General features: G+C 43.4%; 1 protein-coding gene across 1 annotated transcript in view; it reads right to left on the reverse strand.

Moving 5' to 3' along the window:
- Positions 1-18,547, reverse strand: part of SVOPL (SVOP like) — a 60,251-nt gene that overhangs the window by 25,132 nt on the left and 16,572 nt on the right. Inside the window, 5 exon segments of the mRNA XM_073809974.1 lie at positions 3,839-3,928; positions 6,047-6,124; positions 6,801-6,925; positions 7,596-7,801; positions 11,974-12,047. Coding sequence (XP_073666075.1) covers positions 3,839-3,928; positions 6,047-6,124; positions 6,801-6,925; positions 7,596-7,801; positions 11,974-12,047 — 573 coding nt within the window.

Raw genomic sequence — 18,547 nt, forward strand, 5'->3', positions numbered from 1 at the left:
TCAGTAAGTTTACTGCTTACTAGAAATCACTAATGAAACTATGAAATGGATAGATTTTTTATTCCCATTAACTGGTGAAGTTCTGTGTATCATCTTATGCGTTGATTCATTGTTTCCATGCTTCTGAGGAAGGTCAGGCATTCAACAGGACAACAAAATCATTGTTCAGCTGTGACAATTCAATTAGGGTTTTTTGAAACCCTTGAAAAGTAAAGGTTTGTCTTTCATCCTTGCCTAGTATTTTTTTTTTCCTGGGCAGAAATTAAAATTTTTTATGTGGTATTTCCCTCTATAAGAGAAATGGTTTTCCAGAATTCTGAAATCTCCCTTTTCATTTGAGCATATGGCGATGTGAAATTAGAGTCTTATGATAAGCTTGTTCCCCCCTTGCCCTCTCCCAATCCCCTGCCAGTTCACTCTTCAGCAACCACAGTGCTCTTTGTAAATTGCAAAACTGATCATGGCACTGCTTAAAACCCTTCAATTACTTCCCACTCCTCCTAAGAAAAAAAAATCCAAAGTATGCCTGCAAGGCACACTCTCTCCCTGTACTTCTCTGCACTCTGCTCATCACAGCTATCTTCTATTCCGAGAACATACCAAGCTCTTCCCATCCCCAGGACTTTGCACCAGATGTCATCCCACCTGACATGCTGTTACCCTTTACAAGTTGTCAGCTTCTTATACTTCAGGTCTCAACTCCGAAGTCACCTACCCAGAGAGGCCTTGCCTCTTTTTATAATTTTTTTAAATTGAAGTACAGTTGATGTACTTTATTACATAAGTTACAGACAGGTGTACAATACAGTGATTCACAATTTTTAAAGGCTACTCTCCATTTATAGTTGCTCTAAAATATTGGCTATATGAAGCCTTGTCTTTTAAAAAGGCCTGTCCCTCATGGAATGTATGGATTTTAATTCAATTTATCTTTCAGTAAAGGAATTTTGAGCCAAAAGGGAGGGGGGAAGGCCTGTCATCCCTTTCACTCAATATCGTTGCGCCTCCCAACATACTTTCAAGTTGAGTGCTTTACAGATATGCAAATAATTAAGATATGCAAATAATTAATTTGAATCATCTTAATTTTGTGCATATTTGTAAAGCACCCAACTTGAAAGTAAGCCTCTTGAGAGCAGGAATCTTGTGGTGGTGTGCTGCGAAATGTTTAACAGGCTTTCCAGAAACAGTCCTGATGGTAGCATTTGCCTGTGGCCATGGGATAAAAACCACCACCGTGCTAATTTCAAGCTACAACGTGACATCAACTAGCTTGCAAAGTAATTTCCTGAAAATTTAACAATCAGTTTTCACAAGCCAGTGCAGGCCAGTTGCAGCACACCACTGGACCCTGGCCTGGCTTATTTACTGCTATAAATAAAGAGAACAATGTCAGGCACAGAGTAAGCGTGCAATAAATACTGGTTGAATGTTGAACTGGGATAAATTCTTTTTTTTTTTTTTTTTTGGCCGTGCCTTGCGGCATGCAGGGATCAAACCCCCGGCCCCTGCAGTGGAAGTGAGGAATTCCCTTATAAATTCTTGCTTCTACTCTATCAAATATAGATTGTAGCTTATGGAGTCCTTACTGGCATTCTAACTGCCAAACTGTGAAAGAGGCAGCTTGTAGAGAATTACCCTGAAAACAACCTGTCGAATGAGTCACCAAAATAAGTTCCTAAATGAAGGACAAAAGAAAGGAGGAGAAAGGGAAGTGGAGTGGGAAGGGAGAGGAGGAAGAAGAAGCATTAAGTGAAAGTAAAGTCAATTTCCTTGCTGATGGCCACACCTCTCATTGGTCCCCAGACCAATAGCATCAGATTCACTCTGGATTCCTGCTAAAACTGTGGGTGATGGTCCCCTATACAGAATCAGAATCTCTGGGTGAAGTCCAGGAATCTTCACGGTATCAAGTTACCCTAGTAACTCTGATATGCACTGAAGCTTGAGAACCGCGTCCAAGGGAACACTGACTGATGAGCTCACGAGAGTGTCACCAAGCTCTCCTGTCTACCTGGAGCAGCCGGCCCCACTCCAAACCCAGGCAAATATTCTACGAGCAAACACAAAGCTTCCCAGATTCTAACTTCCCATCCTAAACCTGGTGAGGAAAGCAAAACATTCCAATTGCATAGTGATTGAAATCACTCAACTGGGCTTAAATATTTCTCAGTAACAGAAATACTCTTATTTGAATATTTACCATTTGGCCTTGATGCTGTTGGTCACCGTTATGGTTATTAGCTAACACTCATGAGGGCTTCCTACGTGTCAAATGCTGGGCTCAGGGCTTTGTATGTATTAATCTCACGTAATACTGAGAAGAAACCTACGCAGTGGGTGTTATTGTTTATCTTCATTTTACAGATGAGGGGGGCATAGAAAGTTGGGTGACGTCACTGTGAAGAGTTGAGAACTCCCCGAGAAGGATGCTAAGCAGAACAAAGCTCTGTGCCCCAGGAGACCTGGTCCTAGTTGAGATATTTCCTGGTCCACAAAGTCACCAAAAGCAGGGTGGCCTCAAAGATAAATGCCCACAAATACCCAGAGAAAATGTTCCAAGGGTTGAGAACCAAGAGACTGTTCCTAATTAAAGCTTGGAGAATAAACTCTACCTCGGTCTGACCATCCAGAAATAGGATCAATATTTTACTGCTGCCTTTCAGCATTATGTTCTTTTCTGGACATGCTGAAATAATAAGTGCAAAAGAACTGTGAAAAGCACAACTGCAAGACCAAAACTGCCCTCATTTTTAATTAAGTAGGCAAAATATTCCCCAAATAGTTTTAATAAGGGTGGTAGCAAAATCCCATTAAATTATAAGAAATACACGTTACAGTCTGTTTAGCCCATGTCAACCCCCCTTCTCTGAAGACTGCCCCTCCCAGGTTGCATTCGTCCATAAGCCTGACTCTTGGCCACAACTGATTTAGCTCAACTATGAACAACTGACCAGGCCTGACCAGTGAGATGCCAGAGAGATCATCCTCCTGGGATGCAGAGAGTGCTTTGGTGTCTTCTGGTGCCTGGAACTAAGGATAGATGTTTGGGATTTGCGGGGCGGCCATGTCCGTGGACAAGCATAGCACACTGGCCTTGAGGGAGTACAGCCTGAATGCTCAGTGACCCTGGGCCCCAGATAGATGTGAGGAGGACAGAGCCTGGGTCCCTGACAGCCCTCACTGCCTGGATCAGGCCCACCCAGGGCCCAGCCTCACTCTTGTCTTTGGCTGCAGCCAGCTCAGGGGGATTTCCATTTCTCGTGGCCAAAAAAGAAAGATCAGGGCAGAGGGGCAAGCTGTTTGGTCCTCTGAGGAACCATGACCATGTGGGGCACCATAACCGCCTCTGTTTCTCTCCTGAAACAGGGCCCATCCAACGGTCCAGATCACCCCTGGATTTTCTCCCAGCCTGTGCCTGGTTCGTCCAAATGCTGGATTTAAGCTGCCCAGGGCCACATCCTTGCACCCTGGTGCAGCCTCCCTGCACTTCTGGGCTGTTTTTCGATTGCACCCTTGACAGTGTCAGGGTTGGAGCTCACTGTCGTTCAGCTGCCCCAGCTCCTTGTGTCATCCATGTCTTTTGCATCCTCCCCCCAACAATGTCCAGCAAAATCTAAACCCTGCATGCAATGCAATACATGCTATTGACTGGAAGACTGGAAGCATCAATTTAGCCTCTTTTCCCAGCCAAATTAACCAGACAATGGGAAAACAACACCTCAAGGAAACTCAAGTAAACAAATCCTTGGTTAAACCCTTAACCTGAAGGGAGCCAGGTCCCTCTTTCCCCACCTCCCTTAGACATATCCTCCCTACAGAGACCCCTGGGCTGTACCTGGGACATAAATGGCGTCACCATTGCACCAATGCGACACGAGGAGCCACCGGTCCCCATCCCCAAGGCGCGCATCGTGGTGGGGTAGACCTGGAGTGGAGAAGCGTAGAAAGCATCAGTTAGCTGAAACCCCTCTCTCCCAAGTCCTCCGCCCTTCCCTCCACAGGTCAGGCTTCGGTGTATATAAAAGGCCAAATATTCTATATGGATATACAGGATATAGAAGATGTTCATTTTCTCAGGTACACAAGTTTGAATTTTAACAATATCAGAAAATAAACACTTAGAAATTATCCTTTAAGTGAGCAAATTCCAAAATAGGTGTTTAATGTTCCAAATGTAATTTTAGAAAGGTACTTGCAGTCAGACAGAAGATTTCCACTTTAGAGCTATAAACATATAAAGGTGGTTCTACTGAATGGACAGAAAATACTCCCCAAGTAATAACAATCCAACCAAACCTTTAATACAGATACAGTGAAAGGAACTGACGAGAGTGCCACGTACACGCTACACCATTCACCATGTTTGTGTTGTAAGATCTTACGGCTCAGTCTACTTTCTTGCATTTATAGTAAAACCTCATTAATCTGTACTTCACTGATTCAGAGTTCTTAATAAATAAGCAAATAGTACTTAATAAAGAAGCGTTTAGGGAGAATATATGAAAGAATGCTTCTTTTAATTTTAGAAATTTTTCTCTTAACGCTATAAATACTGATCAGTTTTCATCAATTCACTGAAGCAAAGCACGTGGCCTCTTTACTTGGCCACATCGTGTTAGCCACCATCTGTCAAATGCAAAAAACAAGACGCTTTCCTGCCCTGGGGGGCACTGCTATATTTATAAGAATGTCTGGGGGTGGAGTGCCTTTTCACAGAAACTTTTTCTTTTTCTAGAAAATGAGGCTAGTGGCTATTGAAAACAATGGATTCAGATACATACAGATGATCTTTGCTCGAATATCAATTTTTTTTGTTCACTTTTGACAATTCTAGGAGATGAAATAACAGAAGACAAGCAACTTCAGGTACACATTTTTTTTTTAAGCAATAAGTCTCAGGGAAAAAATACTTAGGAATGACCCTTTAAATGAACACATCCCAAAATATGTTAAATTGAATATTTCAAATATAATTTTAGAGGCACACCACGATACACATAGACTTTTTTTTTTTTTTGCGGTACGCGGGCCTCTCACTGTTGTGGCCTCCCCCATTGCGGAGCACAGGCTCCGGACGCGCAGGCTCAGCGGCCATGGCTCACGAGCCCAGCCGCTCCGCGGCATGTGGGATCTTCCCGGAACGGGGTACGAACCCATGTCCCCTGCATCGGCAGGCGGACTCTCAACCACTGCGCCACCAGGGAAGCCCACATAGACTTTTAAGTTCACAAATTCACAATAATTTTAGAAGATTGTTAATGGAACTAAATGAAATACTACATATATGTCAAATGTGTCATAATTTCCTATTTTTATCTATGTGAGGGGAAAAGAATCTTTTTCTCTGTGGTTTTGATATGTCATCTGTATTCTAAACAGACTTCTACGTTTCCCAAGATGAAGATGAATGCAGCTATAGCAGTCCCTACAGCACCACTTTCTCTGGCTCAACGAAAGGCAAAACCAGTTAAAATACTAAGTTTCCTACTCAGATATTGCTTATTTCTAGGAATATTTGCTCTTTAAAGTGGTGGTTTCTGAGAAGCTCCTCAGAAGTGATGTATTAAGTAGATATAGTAATTCAATAAATTAAGAATAAATTACTATTATATTCAAATTTAAGCTACAAACAACAGAGTGGGATGTGATCTTTCAAAAGAATAAAGGCGAAAAATATATTCTAATTTTAAAAAGGGAGAAATAGGGTGTTTTACATTTTATCAGCAACATGCAGGTACCGGGCCCTACCCCTATTTCTTCGGGAAGCATGGGATGAGGGCAAGAGTTGTTTTTTACATGGATGCAGTTTAGTGAGAAAGGGAGAAGGTCCTATCTTTCTTCTCAGAGACTGGCTTTCACTAGACCCCATGGGGCAGGAGAAAGGCCACATCATATCTTCTGGTGTCATTTTAATAGGATGCTTTTAGAAAATCATCAAAAGTCAACAGAAGCCAGGAATGCGTGATCTATAGACAAACACCTGCTCTAAGTAGCTCACCTCGCACACCTTGAAGGAACCAACAACCCCTTCCCCAAAACTAACCTCAGCGGTGTAAATACAGATGGTGTTGTTGGACGCCACCAAAGCCCTCAGCATGAAGAGGAAGCCGATGAGGCCGGACTAGGGAACCAGAGCGAGACGTTACCACAGGCGACACGGAGGGCCTTCCGGGGCCCCGATCCCAGGACATTACAGATGCCAACACACATCTCTGAAGACCAGGTCCCGAGGGAGGGGCTGCTCCTCAGCTGGCCTGACTGTGGGGTCCGAAAGCAAAAGCCGGACTCAATCCTTCAATCCTGTCCCCCGAGAGTGTGCCATTCCAGCCCAGCCCCCCAAGATGAGCACACCTCCGCCACCACCCTTGGAAAATGGTACAGGCAGTTTGCAGAATAAGTCATATATATTATAAATGAGGCCCACTGTAGGGTCACAAACTCAGGGTGCAATGAATTTTCCCACCACAGGTATGCTGTCTACATCCCTATCTTGACCACGGTGCAGGTCGGCCTCCATTCTCCAGGAAGCTTTGCATAAAGATCCTAAATATCTCGGCAAGTGAACTGAATACTCCCACGCTGGTACCCATGTCCTGTGAGCGCTGAAGATGGACCTGCTCAGGAGGAAGAGGGGAGGGGCAGGTACCAGGGGCTTGTTTGATCGTTCTAGTCAAACAAACAGCCTGTACTCTACTCTCTTGGTGAAAGGGACTTGCCCCTAACCTCCACTGAAGGCCATGGGTCAGGAGACCTCATTTTAAAACCACTGCACAAAACTAGATTGCTTTAAAGCAAACAGAAAGCAAATACCTTGAAGTGCAAATATTGAGGAGAAGGAAGAACAAAGCTGTGCATCCCACGGTAATAGAGAGGCTCAGCCGTCTTCCCAGGAAATTAATGCCCAGGATAGTTAAAGGATTCACTAGGGAAAAAATGACAAAGGCAATTTTCAGAACCTTGAAAGCAAATGGCATGTATTAACAATGGCCTGGATTCCTCCCTCTCATTTCGGAAAGAAGCAACTTAATCCAAACGTCATGCGTATTCCAGCCAAGACCCAGTCACACTGTCATCGACTTCATGACTCCTTCAATATGCTTTTCCCACGGGGATCCGAGAACGACAAGCACTGGAGTATATGAAGGACATTTTACACCCAGGTTGCTTATTACAGCACGCAGGTCTATTGTAAACCGCCAACTTGCTAGACCTATATTTTAAATGTTTTATACTGTTTTTCAAATTCAAGGTGCCGTTGATTTTTAAGTACCATTATTTTATGTCTATTAAAGCAGAAACAGTGCTTCCAACTGAAATCTAACATGCCATTGTGAGACACATCCCAGTTCAGAGACGTTACGATGTAGGGGAATGCACGTTAGAACTGATACATGCGCTAATTCAAAGCTCCACTCCTCCAGACTTCTCCCCACACGGATCCGCACTGCAGACACCTCAGCATGATTTGGGGACTCGTCCATTTCTACCAGGCAGCAGTCAAGTGGATGACAGGTCACTCTTCTCTCCTCTGAGACTCTGAGTTGCACGTCCCCCACCCAAAACAGAGAGCCACCCAATAGAGAGATACTTACGAGCAATTTCGCCAATGGTGCTGATAATCATGGTCTGGTAGTCGGAAGGGGCAAACACCTGACAGTGGCAGGGGCTCTGGCTCTCCTCCGAGACCCCTACGGTCACCACTGCCTCAGACTCCGACCGCGAGCCACAGGCCAGGTCCCGCTCCGGCAGCTCTGCACTGGCCAGCATGACCCCGTCGTAGGCGAAAGAGATGCCCAGCCTGGAAGCAAGAAAAGACGGACATTAGGAAAGGCTGTCACCAGGCCTGAAGGAGGGGTAGCACCGTGAGAGGTGGGGAGAAGTGGGGAGAGCTTCTCAGGTAGAAGGCACGGTGTAGGGAGGGGAGGGGAGTGGAAAGTGGGGACACGCTTCAAGGGGATACTAGGGGGTGCCCTTCAGCGGAGGCTGTACGGTGGGAAATGCATTTGCAAGAAAAAACAGGATGGAACTAGATGGGGGAGGACCCCTCAGGCCAGGAAGAAGTTTTGTAAGAGGCAGAACGGAACTAACACTGCGTTGAAACTGTCTCCCTCATTCTACAGCTTACGTACTGTAGCCCTGACCATAAAGAGTTAAATATTAGAGAAACGTGGCTTGTGCCCAAACAGCTCATTAAGTTCCCTGAAGCAAATTCCCATCCCAGGTGGTCCTGGGTTAGTTATGGCTACTACTTGTAGATAAGTTCGTTTTCAACTAGCAAATAAGCAGAGATAAGTGCGGTAAAGTAAAAATAACTGCTCACGACTCGAAGTTTTGCAGCAGTCTCGTGATGCAGCCTTGTGAGCAAGCAGAACAGAGAAATGTTATGCTTCCCTTGAAGGCCAGGTGGCTCCAGGAAGTCTGCAGCCCACCTTTAATCCTGAACCCTCCGACTTCCCCCTTTCCCTTAGCATAAAAGCAGCCTGAATTCTCTTCCAAGTTAAGATGGTTCTCTAAGAGTTTAGTCCAGGGCTTCCCTGGTGGCGCAGTGGTTGAGAGTCCGCCTGCCAATGCAGGGGACGCGGATTCGTGCCCCCGTCCGGGAAGGTCCCACATGCCGCGCAGCGGCTGGGCCCGTGAGCCATGGCGGCTGGGCCTGCGCGTCCGGAGCCTGTGCTCCGCAGCGGGAGAGGCCACAGCAGTGAGAGGCCAGCGTACCGCAAAAAAGGAGTTTAGTCCACCATCTTCTCCGTCTGCTGGCTTTCCGAATAAAGTCGATATTACTCGCCCCAACACACTGTCTCTTCTTGGCCTGCCATGTGGCAAGCAGGAGGAGCTTAGACTCCGCAACAGTTTGTTTTCTGCAGCTGCTGCCACAAGTTAGCACAAACTTAGCGCTTAAGCACAGTGAGTATCTCACAGTTCTGGAGGTCAGCAGTTCAGCAGCTCTGGCTGACTTCTCTGCGCGGAGTCTCACGTGGCAGAAATGACGGTGCAGGCAGGGCTGCTCCACTTTCCGGGGAAGCATCAAGCTCACCCAGACGGTTGGCAGAATCCCGCTGCACGGGGCTGTAGGACTCGTGTCCGTTTCCTTGCTGGTTGTTGACCAGTGGTTTTCAGCTTCTGCAGGCTTCCTTCATTCCTTGTCTGTGAAGCCAGCAACAGCAGGTCGCGTCCTTCTCATGCACTGAAGCTCTCCTTCGACCTCACCTCGCGTTTTCTCTTCTGCTGCATCTCTGATTCCAGCTGGAGAAATTTCTCTACTTTTAAAGACTCAAGCAATAATATTGAGCTCACCTGCCTAATTCAGGCTACTATTTTAAGGCTCATAACCTTAATTACATCTACAGTCCCTTCACATCTACATCCAAATTAGTGTTTGATTGAATCCCCAGGTGTTGGAACTCTTGGGCATCATCTTTAGAATTCTGCCTTTCGGACGCCATGAAGCTATGGAAGGTTTTGCTTTTGCTTGATGTTTTCTTACTATCTTTTGTTCTATTCTTTAATAGATACTTTTATTGAGATATAAACATAACATACAGAAAAGTTCCTATATCGAAGTCAAGAAAAAGATATCAGGAGAAATCGCTGGCAGTCCAGTGGTTAAGACCCTACGCTTTCAATACCAAGGGCCCAGGTTCGATCCTGGGCCAGGGAACTAAGATCCCACAAGCTGTGTGGCCAAAAAAAAGAAAAAGAATATCAGCCTCCCAGAAGCCCCCCTCATGCCTCTCTCATTTTTATAAATGGTTGTAAAAGACACATGTCACGTGTAAAAGACAGATGGGGACAATCAAGGAAAATCACATGTGATCTGCATAGTGGATGATGTTAAAGTGATGATTGTTAATCTCGCTGGTGTGATTTTAGGATTGGAATCATCTAAGAAAGTGTCCTCAAGTAGTTGAGACTCTTAATGAGGTATCTGGGGATGAAATGGCATGAAGTCTAGGGCCTGCCTGAAAATACTTCGGAACAGAAAAAAACAGCTGAAGTAAATATGGGTAGATACCAGTGATTGTCAGATCTGAGCAATGAGTAAATCAGGGTCCATCAATGGTATCCTCCCTACTTTCATGTGCATTTATAAATTCTCATAATGAAATATTCAAGAGGAAGACAATAATCACAATATCTCTCCTTGTTGTTAAGGTAGCTTTAATATTTTTTTTGTTTAATTTCCAAATATGAAGTATAGTTTTTTTTTCGGCCACACCACGCAGCTTGCGGGATCTCAGTTCCCCAACCAGGGATTGAACCCAGGCCACGGCAGTGCAAGCACTGAGTCCTAACCACTAGTCCACCGGGGAATTCCCCAAATATTAAGAGTATTTTAAAAATTGAAGAGTCTCAAGAGGAGACACCAAGCTATTTTTAGTGATTATATCTGGGAAAGGCAGATAGACAACCTGTTTCCTGAATTCAAACACTATAGATTAGTTTCTACTGTCTTTAATCTTTATATAAATAGAACCACGTACATATTCTGTGTGTCTGACTTTCTTTGCTCATTATTACATTTGTAAGATTCAGCCATGTTGAGCGCAGAGCACCAGTTTTCTCATTTTTATTACTGTGTAGTATTCTATTTTATGAATATAACAGAATCTATCCATTATACCTGTTGATGGGCATGTGGGTGGTTCGTAGTTGGAGCTGTTACAGATAATATAATGCTACTTTATTTTACTATGCATTTCTGTTGGGTAGAAATCTAGGAGTAGAATTGCTGAGCCATAGGCTATGCATACTTCCAACTGTAATAGAAACCTCTAAACAGTTTTCCAAAGTGTTTGTGCTAATTTGAATGCCAATCAGGAGCGCAGGAAAATTCCAGTTACTTTACATCCTTCCCAACATGGTCAGTCTTTTTAATTTCATTTTTAATTTTTTTTAAGGTTATCTTTTCAAACTTTTTTTTTTTAATTTATTTTCGGCTGCGTTGGGTCTTCGTTGCTACATGCGGGCTTTCCATAGTTGCAGCAAGCGGGGGCTACTCTTCGTTGCAGAACACGGGCTCTAGGTGTGCAGACTTCAGGAGTTGTCACATGCAGGCTCAGTAGTTGTGTCGCACGGGCTTAGTCGTTCCTCGGCATGTGGGATCTTCCCAGACCAGGGAGACGACCCATGTCCCCTGCACTGGCAGGCAGATTCTTAACCACTGCACCCCCAGGGAAGTCCCCAGTCTTTTTAATTTTAGCCATTTGGGTGGATTTGTAATGGTGTCTCATTTGGTTTTAATTTGCATTTCCCTGGTGACTTTAAGGTTGAACATGTTTTCATATGTTTATTTGATACACATTTTTGGTCAAGTGCCTGTTCAAGTCTTTTGCCTATTTCTCTACTGGGTTGTGTATGTTTTTCTTGTTGAAAAAAAAATTATATAATAGAAATATATATTAATAATATATAGAACATGTATATATAGTTTGTTGGACATATATATTGGAAATTTCTTCTCTCAGCTGGTGGCTTACCTTTCAGGCTCTTCATGATTTCTCAGGACACAGAGTTCCTAACTTAATGTAGGCAAACTCATCAATCTTTTCCTTTAGAGTTAGCACTTTTTGTGTCCTGTTTAGAAAATCTTTGCTTACTCAAGGTCACGGCTGCATAGAGAGGACCACTGAGTCTATTCCTTTGAATTTGATTATCAGTGACCTCAAAGGATCAGTTCCTGGAATGTGGTGAGGGAAGAGACCAGGCTGCAAAAGGTTAGTACAGAGCTCATACACTCAGATGAAAAATTTAAAAACTGTTTGTAGATGATTTGGATATTTTTTCTTTCTCTTTCTTTTTATATTGTTATTTTATATCTATTTTTTGGTTGGTGGCAGAAAGATAAAGCATTGCTGGTGTCTGCCTTGTGTTTTCTCCCCAGAGCACTCAGAAGGGATTTACTTCAGTGGGCTTTCTCCCACTGAAATGCTTGTTTATTTAAACCTAGCTTTGAAATAATACCATTCTTACCATATGACCCAGATCTGTAATGTGGTCTGTAAATATTTAGCATCCAATAGGTCTGTAAATCTTCCTCTTTCTTCCTGGGGTAGTGAAAGGGGGAGACAGAATAGATTTAGTGGGTTAAGGACAGGCAAAGGTGACTCTAATATTTTAGATCACAGAAAACAAGAACAACATGGGAATGTGGTAGGGTGAGATAGCCACTTAGCTCCCCGGATACCCCTCACATAAATACTGTTTTTAACACATTCATCTCAGCCAATCAGTCTTGGCATACTTTTTGTTATCATTGTCAAGTACCAAAACTCATTGAATTTAAGATTCTAACCCTTTCACTCTTCCTCTTCTCACCAGTGCTGGCGAGAGGTGGGGTGGAGAAAATAGGAGTATACATGAAAAGCAACTATAAAACTGATGGGAGAATCTTTTAACATGAAGATGAAAAAACCTAACATTAAAAAAGAGTGTGAGGGGCTTCCCTGGTGGCGCAGTGGTTGGGAGTCCGCCTGCCGATGCAGGGGACACGGGTTTGTGCCCCGGTCCGGGAAGATCCCACATGCCGCGGAGCGGCTGGGCCCGTGAGCCATGGCCACTGAGCCTGCGCGTCCGGAGCCTGCGCTCCGCAACGGGAGAGGCCACAACAGTGAGGCCTGCGTACCGCAAATAAATAAATAAAAAAGAGTGTGAGGCTTGTGCAAAAAAACAAGCAGCCTGAATCTGAAAAGAGGATCAGTGCCTAATTTCTCTGTGTGTCGTTAGGGTAATTTGTAAAAGTTCTTGTCCATAGTCAGTGCCTATTAAGTATGTTTGGATCAAAATAAATAAGGATGGGTTATAGATGATTGGGCAGTAATGGCTTTTTATGTAAAGCCAGGAATGCTTGGGGGCTGGAGGAGGTGCTCAGTTGAAAACCAACTATTCTTTTCTCACAAATTGACCTGGGATTACAGGCCCCCTCTAGGGAGTCCAGAAGTGTGGTCTGGGAGTCCTGGATTTTATTGTCACCGAAAGAGCTTGCAGAGAACTTAGAGGTCTTTTGCCCCATACACCCCCCCACCCTCGACTTTCAGGCTCAGTTCCTGGATTTCATTGTGGGTGGACTTGAACAACTGACACTCCACTTTCATCTGCTTTACGTATCGGGGCTCTGGTTACTCATCTTTGGAAAACGTCTGATCTAGCCCTATCCTCCCATTTTCCAACACAGAATATATGGCCCAGAGTGGGTAAGTGACCTGCCCAAGATCACACAGCCGTTTGGAGGCAGAGGCAGTCTGGACTCCCAGTTTCCCGTGCACCATTCCTGAGTCCTGCCCATCTGCCTCTCTGCCATGTCCCCTGGGTTTAGATGTGACTGTGGTCCCCTCACCGCCCCAAGTGTCATTGGAGAGTCATGTCATTATAAAATATATACCTTTTATCCTAATAAGTCATTTGGTTCTGAACCTTTGGCTGCAATCCAAATGGGTGGACTTATTCACCTCCTGCATGGTGTGACCTGTCCTCAGACAGTCCCCAAAGCCTTTCATCTCAGCATCTTGGGAGTGAAGCTGCAGAGGCGCCACTGCCCACAGCATCTTGCCCAGCCTCCTCTGCATGGCACTCTGATGGCCACCAATGGACCGAACTCACTGTGCATTCCCACCTTTGGCCTCACACTGTTCCTCCTGCCATCAGTGGCCTTCTTCCTCCCCTGAGGCTGCCTCTCCTTTCAGTGCGCAGTGACTGCCCCCCTTCTCTCTGGGGGTGGCTCCCACCAGCTTACGGTCACCTCTCTGCTCGGATCCTACACACTCTGCTGCCTGGGCCACTCACCTGGTTCTAAGCATCGGGGCTCTGTTTTGTGACTGATTCTTTCCTACGTGCGTCTCATCTCTCTAACCAGATTTTAAGAGCCCTGAAGGCAGGGTCTCCTGTTTATAGCTCTGTATCCACAGGGCCTTGCTCTATAGACCACCGTGGAGAAGAACAAGATCATCTAATGGGCATGATGGATGGAGGCAGCAAGCTGAAGTCAAGAGAAGTAAAGTGGGAGGAAGAAGGGAGGAGGAGAAAGGGGCAGGATGTACAGTGAGAGGGAGGAGGGAGGAAGGAGAATGTCGAGGGACGGCTGAGCATATAGAGAGGCTGGAGGAGGGAGGGCGGTTCTTATGAGAATTGTGTGGCTCCAAATTCATATGTTGAAGTCCTAACCCTCAGAGTGGGGCTGTATTTGGAGATGGGGTCTTTAAAGAGGTCACTGGGGAATTCCCTGGTGGTCCAGTGGTTAGGACTTGGTGCTTTCACTGCCGGGGCCCGGGTTGGATCCCTGGTCGGGGAGATTAAGATCCTGCAAGCTGCGTGGTGCAGCCAGAAAAAAGACAAAAGAGAGAAGTAACTGAGCTAAAATGAGGTCATTAGGGTGGACTGTAAGCCAATTATGACTGATGTTCTTATGAAAAGAGGAGACTAAAACACAGACACACACACAGGGAAGACGATGTGAAGACACAGGGAGAAGATGGACATCTAAAAGGCAAGGGAAGGGACCTCAGAAGAAGTCAACTCTGTAACACCTTGACCTTGGATTTCTAGCCTCCAGAATTGTGAGAAAATTAATCTCTGTTGTTTAAGCCACCCAGTGTGTGCTATTCTGTTATGGCAGCCCAGGTGAACTAATACACAGTGGCAGAGGGAAGGTGGGGGATCAGGGATGGGGGATAGGAGGGTGGAGAGGGAGGGAAAAGGAGGAGGAAAAAAGGAAAGAGGAGAGAAGTAACCTCGGTGCTCTTCAGTCCTGGGACAACTACTGGGTTCAAAGTAAAAAATACGCATCAAAAATGGTTGGAATTGGACGCTCATGATCATTCAACTGTCCATGGTTTTGAGTTAATTGTCTCTGCTAAGATTTTTTTCTCTCTCTGCAACCAAGTTTATTTTTTATATATTGACAATCAAAATTTCATAGCCACTTAAAGATTATGTGCCAGTCTCTTCAAAGCATAATCACTTCCTTCATTTAATCATTGTTGCCTAGCAACTAATTAGTCTTCCCACCATGCTTTGCAAGATAAGATGTAACTGTCAGTGTCTTGGTAGGAAGGTGGGGGTTATCTGATACTGCCTACTAGTAGGGTCCTGACCTCTGAACCACAAGGGCTTATTTCCAAATTCCAGAAAATAAATTAGAATAACAGAATCATCCTTAATTCTTTGGAAGAAAGCTTGAGTTTCTTCCTTTTTTTTTGGCCACACCACACAGCACACGGGATCTTAGTTCCCCAGTCAGGGATTGAACCCGTGCCCCCTGCAGTGGAAGCACAGAATCCTAACCACTGGACCACCAGGGAGCTTCCCAAAAGTTTGAGTTTCTTATTTCCCAATTAGGTTTTGAGGCACGTGTAATAATTAGGGGAAACACTCCACAAAGCAAAGTGAGAATACTTCACCAAACTACAATTGTGAGTGTGGGGACGTTTGGGACATTTAATCCTCATTTTTGCATTATTATTGAGCACACTCTATCTCACACTTAACACGTCCAGCAGCAGGCCAGGTGGCAGTGGGATTACAATGTTTTTGTCATCGGTGATGTCCTGGGAAACCAGTCAGAGACACCCAGAAAAGCCTACCTCTCACTTGTGGGTAGGACACTTAAGAATTGTACATTTGGATATCACCTGTCCTGCTGTTGCCACATAATCCCTGACAGAGTCAGATTTGGGGAGGTGGGTGGGAAGAGCTATTGCCGCTCTGGACCCGGCTCAGGCATGGAGCAAGGGCTGGGTCAAGAAGAGCGTCTGCCATAAAGTGGTACAGCCGCTATGGAAAACAGTACGGCTATTCCTCAGAAGATTAAACACAGAACTGCTGTGTGATCCAGCAATCCCACCTCTGGGTAAATATCCAGAGGAAATGAAAACAGGATCTCAAAGAGATCTTCACGCCCACTTCACTTCAAAGTTGTTCTAGAAAAATAGCACTGAGAAAATAGCTTGGAAGATTCTCAAAAAGAACTTTTACAAGGGGTAAGTACCTTACTAAATATGAAAATTGTATTATAAAATACTATCATTAAGAGTGCTATATTAGACCAACAATTAACCTGTATCCTTTTCCCAAAAATATAAAATGCTCTATTTATTATATAATAAATCTCATATATATTTGAATCTACAAACCTATTAGAACATAATATTCAACAATAGATTCAAATATATAGAGGGTGGATTATTCAGGAAAACATTAACCCAAACTAGTTCTGACATATTAGTATGAAAGAAAATAAAATTTAAGGCCCAAAGCATTATAAAGAAATATTTCAGGTAGTCAGATCACTCCACACACTGAAGAAGTCAATCTTATGCTAGGATGCAGCAAGATAGCCTCAAACTATATGGAGTAAACTGTCAGGCCTATAAGGAGAAACTAACAAAACCATCGTCTTATTGAAAAACTGTTAGCTGAACCTGGCAAAAGCTAGAACAGGTATCAGATATTTACATGGCATAACTATATTGAATATAACAATATATATGCTTAATGAGAACACATGTTCTTCTTAAGCACACATGGAATATTAACAAAAAGTCACTATGTAGAGAACAAAAGAAGTCTCAATAAATTCCAAATAATTGATAACATGCTCTGGTCAAAATGCAATTAAATTAGAAACAAAGGATAAAAAAATCATTAACAAATAAGTCATTGGTTAAAGAGAAACTCATAGCAGTTACAAAATAGAAATAAAATTACTCTGTAACAGAACTTGCTGAATGCAACTAAATGGTTTATTAAAAATCAAAAAGACTGAAAATAAATGAGCTAAATACTGAACTCAAGAAGCTAGAAGAACATAAAAAGCCAAAGAAGTAAACAAAATAAGGGGCAGAAATTAATGAGACCACCAAAACAACCAATAAAGAGAAAAACAACAGAAACAAAAAAGCCCTCATTCTTTGAAGTTTAATAAAACAGACAAGCCTCTAGTAAGAGGACCACAGAAAAAAGAAGGCACAAATAAACAATACTCAAAGTGAAAGAGAAGACATACACAGTAGATATTTGAAACAAAAGGGAACACTGGGGATAACTTTATACCAATAAATTGGAAAACCCAGATGAACTGGGCAATTTTCTAAAATATATATTACCAAAGTTGACTCAATCAAGAGTATTAAACTAAGTAGGCATTAACATTTACACAAACTGAATGATAGTTTTAAAACTCCTCTTTCTGATACCCCCCACTTATTCTGTTACCACTCACCTTAAAATAAATATTAGGGATAAACTACTTTACAGATAAGTTTTACCAAACATTCCAAGAGGTTAATTCCTATCTCACATAAACTGTCTTGGAGATCGCAGGACAGTGCTGGAAAGCTCTTCCAGGAGCCTGTGACTGACCTGCCTGCAGATGGGTGAAGTGGGTGGTCTGGGCTGGTGTGAGAAATGATTGCACATTGACCTTGACAGTCCTGGAAGCAACAGAATTTAAATGCCAAATTTTATTTTAAAAAATAATAAGGTTTATATGTTTGATATCAATAAGACAAGGCCAATACAAGGAACATAAAATTATAAAACAATCTCTCCCCTATAAACAGTGGGGCTAAATCACGTGACTAGCTCTGCAAGGTGTTATTATTTCCATTTCATTGATGAGAAAAGTGATGGTAGGCAGTCAGAATGGCCATCATTAAAAAGTCTACAAATAGTAAATGCTGGAGAGGGTGTGGAGAAAGGGAACCCTCTTATACTGTTGATGGGAATGTAAATTGATGCAGCCACTAAGGAGAATAGTTTGTAGGTTCCTCAAAAAACTAAAAATAGAGTTGCCATATAATCCAACAATCCCACTCCTGGGCACATACCCAGACAAAACCATAATTCAGAAAGATACATGCACCCCAGTGTTCATTGCAGCACTATTCACAATAGCCAAGACATGGAAACAACCTAAATGTCCATCAACAGATGAATGGATAAAGAAGATGTGGTACCTATATACAATGGAATACTACTCGGCCATAAAAAAGAATGAAATAATGCCATTTGCAGCAACATGGATGGGCCTAGAGCTTATCATACTAAGTGAAGTAAGTCAGACAGAGAAAGACATATATCATATGATATCACTTATATGTGAAATCTAAAATATGACACAAATGAACTTATCTATGAAGAGAAACAAGCTCACAAATGTAGAGAACAGACTTGTGGTTGCCAAGCATGGGGGGCGGGGCAGGGGGAGGGAAGGAGTGGGAGTGTGGGATTAGCAGATGCAAACTATTATATACAGGATGGATAAACAACAAGGTCCTACAGTATAGCACACGGAACTATATTCAATATCCTGTGATAAACCATAATGGAAAAGAATTATGAAAAAGAATATATATATATGTATAACAGAGTCACTTTGCTGTACAGCACAAATTAAACACAACATTGTAAGTCAACTGTACTTCGATAAATTTTTTTTTAAAAAGTGGTAGTAGGTAACAGCGCTACCTGGCTCACAGTGGAGCTGGATTTAGTATCAGTTCCCTCCGCTCTTTTCCGCACTGGAGGGATCGATTGCCCTTCCCTCTAGCCT

Source organism: Tursiops truncatus, chromosome 9 (assembly GCF_011762595.2).
Source record: "Tursiops truncatus isolate mTurTru1 chromosome 9, mTurTru1.mat.Y, whole genome shotgun sequence".
Lineage (NCBI taxonomy): Eukaryota > Metazoa > Chordata > Mammalia > Artiodactyla > Delphinidae > Tursiops > Tursiops truncatus.